Raw genomic sequence first — 4,900 nt, forward strand, 5'->3', positions numbered from 1 at the left:
CTTGGCTTGCAAAATCTAAATGAGCAATTCTGGGAGATTCTAGATTGGGGACTTGCTCTTATTTGTTTAGCTTCCATTTAACATGGGAGACTTGTCTCTTCTGAGCTGCTGCTCTCAGGATAACTGGTTTTGTTCACATTGTGGTGAAGAGGGATCTTGGGGGGGACAGTTGCCCTATATATATTAACTAGAAAACCTGTATTCCTTAGCCAGAAACATGGTGTGTTGTGTGGTATATGCTTTGTATAGAGGCATATCGCAGTGGAAGTGTTCAAAGTTTCAGCCTTCACTGTGAGCAAGGGTAGACTTTTTTGCCTCTTTAGTCACCGCCAGGGAAACATTACACCTTGCTTGTGTAGGTGTTCCCCAAATTTCTGCGATTGCCTCATGTCCCCATTCTTCCTCCCATCCCGGAACATCAGGTTTGACATACTGTTCCTTTTCTTCTCTTGATTGAAATCACCCATCTTCTCTTGTATCGCCCTCTACCTACATCTCTTGTAGTATCCTTTGGTTGATCTATAAGCCTTACATCAGGGTTCATGAACCCGCACTTCAGTTCTCTCTCCTCACCACAATTAAAAAAAAACTAGTGAGCCTTTTTATTTAAATCTGTTGATAGAGATTATGTGGACAGAGTGAAGCCTGTGCTGCTGCTGTAGGTATTCCAGGGTTCTCGGCAGTGGTGATAAAATTTAAGTTTCTGGAGAGAGATAAAGCTAGGAACAAAGATAAAATGTACCTACAAGGAAAAAAGCGAGGCCACAATCCAGTTCAGAGTAGCATGTGTTTGGTTCCCATTGTGAAATCAGGATATCAGGATTCTGTGAGAGTTCGTGTGTGTGCGTGCGTGTGCGTGCGTGCGTATGCATGCTTGTGGTAGGCACTTGATAGCACTTTTGTGTATAATCAGTTTCACTGTTTTACCTTCTTGTATTCCAGTCTGGACAGCTTCTTCTGAAACAGCCTAGAGACAAATATATATTAGATTATTACAAGCCCGTAACAATTTGGGGAGTGATGGTGGAGGGAAGGGATGCATTTTACAAATAGTTTGTAATTCTCAAATGTCAGTGTCCCTTATAGATTCATAGGTTGACATTTCACTCTGTTGTCTCATCAGGATTGCATGCATGTTGGTGAATCTTTGCCCCAAGAGAACTGGGTACGTATTCTGGGTGAAACAGCAGAGGGAGAAGCATTACTGGATCAAGCAGTGGTGGGGCTCACTGTGGCTCTTTTACTTCCTGTTCTGTTTGGTACACTTGGGCAGACTAACCTCGCTACTAAACTGGTCTGAGGGAGTGATGCTTATTCCACTGGAAAAAAAACACCAATAGGCCTTTGCTGTTGCCTTGTCATGCAACTGTGAGAGGCAAGTAACTTTTTTCTTAAAACAGTACTGAAGTTTTGACATGATAGCAAAGTAAGCCCCCAAAGAAATGTCCTTCCATTTTGTTTCCCTTTTTGCTACTAAACAAATCTTGTTCAAGCATTTTATGCTATGTGAATTAAAATACTGTTTATTTCCCTAACATAGATTAAAACTTTTGTTTGGGTACGGGACAGGGGATGACAGTAAGTTTGCCAGTTTCATAGCTATGTTCTAGCTAAGATGGCTGATTGTATAATGGCATCCTTTGGGCCTGTTCTACACTGTTCAGTAGGTCTTATACAAATATTTCCTAAGCCAGGGGTGAGAAACATGTTGTGGGACACCAGCTCCTGTCAGTCCTAGCTGGCATGATCACTGGTCACGGATTATGGAAATTGTAATCCAACAATGTCTGGAGGGCCACATATTTCCCATCTTTGTGCTAGATGAACTGTTTTGACAGTTTTATTTAAAAAAAAACTAGATCAAGCTTTTTGGATAAGGGTTGCAATCTGCACAGTACTGCTTGTGTTCAATCCGCATCCATTTCGGTGGTACTTTCACAAGCAGCAGTACTTGTTGGTTGCACCTATGGGACAGTTTCTCATACTTTACCATGCCTGATCCTCTTCCCTGTGGGGAAAGTGTGCGCCCCGTTTCCACGGTGCATGTCGTATACTGTCTGGTGTAGGTGCTTCACTTGTACAGTGGAGGAGGTTTCAATTTGCACAGTCCCCTTTTCTTTTGAGGAAGAACTTTACAAACTGGGCTCCTGCAAATGTTACATGATATGTGTGGTGGCGTAGCTCTCAGGCCTGCCGTTTGTATCTTGAGCAGCCTGGCAAGAAATGTTCTAGTGTAGGACTGTTTCCCTGTCTTTTAAAATTAGAGCCTTCTAAATCTGACCTTCACCATTGATTCAGATTCCCGCACTTCTGCCCCCCCCAACATACAATTCTTATGTCTTTGATTCTGCCAAGACTGCTCTCTGATGTCAGCAGTGCACTGACACTGAGCAATGGCAGCAACAGCCTTTGGGAACAGAAAAGCAAGTTCAGCACATCCTTGTGCATGGGAGCAACCATGATGGGTGCATAGCTGGAGGTTTCCTTTTTCAATTTTTCATCTCTTTTTTCATTCTCTATAAAAGTAATATTTGTAAGGGTTTTTTTAAAAAGATGGTCAGGTTCATAAAGCCCTTGTACAACATGTTTCCTCAACCTTGCTTTTTAAAAAGATGAAATCATGGATTGGTTCCATTTTGAAGGGAATGAATACTGTGGATTTTCTGTGTGATCTGTACATTTTAAGCTGCTTCATACATAATGCTGTTTTGCACAGGGATAATCTCCATGTATAACAAGTTCACATAGTCACTCCAGAAGTTGATGTTTCTTTCTTTGGTCAGAATAGACAGACTGGGAAACCGATGTGCAGTTTCTAGTCAGTGCATTCATGACAGAATCTGCATTGCACTTCAGAAGTGATGGTGTACACATTTTTTCCTATGTGGAGATTATTTCCATGCTTTTTTAAAAATGTTGCATATGAAGTGGCCATTGAGAGGGAGAAGAAAATACCTTGGGGAAAGAACTGGAAATGTCTTCATTGTTGTACATAAATTCTGGGTTGCTTTCTCACTTTTCTCTTATCATTTCCTTCCCTACACCAGTAAATTCACTTGCATGGAAAACTTTTAACTTGAAATGGAGAGTCCTAGTGCCCTCAGCGCTCAAAGTGGTTAACTGCAGTTGACTAACAGCTGGTGTTTTTAGCTTTGCAGTACATGACTGTTTAAATACTGTATTCCTTGTAAATGAAGTTTAAAAAAAATGTTACGGCTGGTGCCAATATTTTTGTTAATGAAATGTTCAATGTCGTCTCACTACGGTCTGGTCAGAGCTCTTTGTGTATAAGCTGGGCCTGCAGCCTTTTTATAGCTTGGAGGCCTAATTGTGTAACTTTTTTTCTTTCATAATGTTTTTGTTTATAATATCTACTGTCATTTCTTTCATATAAATATGACATGTAAATTGTCATAATAAAAACCCATTTAAATAAGTTTACGTACAGAGAACGTGTCGGAGAAGCCACATCTTACTATGGAAGAAGGCGAGCTCCACAATGATATTGTTAATCAAATTTGCAGATGATCCTAATGTGGGAGGGACTGTATATATTAAAAAGGGATAGATTAATAAGTAGCTATTTTTTTAAAAAAAACGAGCTTGACAGACGCAACAGAAGGACATTCAACAGGCAAATGTAAACAATTGTATGTGTATGTAAGAACTAAAATGTGCAAGCTATGTAAGGTTTGAAGCAGGCATTTGGGACTTCCAAGGGATTTTAGTTACATAAAGCAGTAGTTGCTAATTGGCGGTTTGTAAAGTAGGTCCAGCTTGTGCAATCCTACCAAACTATAGAAAGAAATTTAATAATTTCAACTGAAGACTGTTTTTAAAAAAAGAGATTTGATTTTAGAACTTCAGGCATATAAAGCTAAACTGTTTTTACAGGTGTCTTTTATTACCAGTTTTATTGCCACTTGTGCTGCAATTCGGTTGTGTGGTAAACGACACTTCCCACCTCTACGAATAGAGAGGTTAGTCATGTTTGTGTTAGACCACCATATACTATAACTTAAATTTACTTTAAAAACACTCAGCATCCTGGGACGTAGTGGTGTGTTCGCTTTCCTGCCTTTTTTGGACAGGTGCTCTGCGCCTTGAACATTTTTTTTGGGGGGGGGGGAAGGTGCTCTGAAAAGCTGCACCCTTTGAATGCCAGCCTGCCATGTAGTTGTTTAAAGCAGTGCTGCAGTTACTTTGAGGCAATCTTGTGTGTTCTGAGTAAAGTACAAAGTTAGAAAGGCCGCTCAAGCTCTAACATTCACTGAAAATTCAAATCGTCCCAAACACCGATTACGGTGATAGCGGTCAACACATGCATTCTTTCCCCAAATAACTTAGCAGTTGGGGCTTCTTTGGGCTATTTTAAACTACACATTTTGCTCTCCTTTTTTCTCTCCTCTCTTCTACACCTTTTAAAAATATGTTGAAGGTAGTCGAAAATACAAGCTCCTTATGGAAAATAACGTCCGTGATAACCCCTCCCCGTATTGCTGGACTGCAGCTCCCATCTCCCCTTCTCATTGGCTATGTTCGCTGAGGCTGATGGGAGTTGGAGTCCGTTAGGGGCGCTACAGGCTCGCCATTCTCTCTGTCTAGCAGCGGCTTCTTCGTCTACGATGAGAGTATTATCAAGCTGTTGAAGGCGAGATGGGCATGATTCCTTCCCCCCACCCCGTACAGACTGTGATTTTTGAGGGTTGGTTCTGCACAACCGCAACAATTGCTTACATCTACAATACCATTCTTTCTCTTGCGCGTTTTGGGGCTCAAAATGGCGGCTCCTTCCGTGGGGGGGGGAAACGGTCACGCGACGGCTTGGTTGCACGACAACGGAAGTGTGGCGAGTGGGGTGGGCTTTGACATCTCCATGGCGACAGAAGGATAAGCTAAG

At 41.5% G+C, this 4,900-nt stretch overlaps 1 protein-coding gene across 2 annotated transcripts in view; it reads left to right on the forward strand.

Annotated features, from left to right (window-relative positions):
* The window catches only part of RSF1 (remodeling and spacing factor 1), a 68,662-nt gene extending 64,877 nt beyond the window's left edge, over positions 1-3,785 (forward strand). Inside the window, exon 17 of one of the 2 annotated variants that reach the window (XR_009762921.1) lies at positions 1,124-3,785. Coding sequence is in view for 1 of the 2 variants with exons in the window: in XM_061629006.1 (XP_061484990.1) it covers positions 1,124-1,143 (20 nt within the window). In the remaining variant the exon portion in view is untranslated. The remainder of the gene's footprint in view (positions 1-1,123) is intronic. The other variant, XM_061629006.1, reaches the window with a different exon arrangement.
* The last annotated feature ends 1,115 nt before the right edge of the window (positions 3,786-4,900 follow it).

Source organism: Rhineura floridana, chromosome 5 (assembly GCF_030035675.1).
Source record: "Rhineura floridana isolate rRhiFlo1 chromosome 5, rRhiFlo1.hap2, whole genome shotgun sequence".
Taxonomy (NCBI): domain Eukaryota; kingdom Metazoa; phylum Chordata; class Lepidosauria; order Squamata; family Rhineuridae; genus Rhineura; species Rhineura floridana.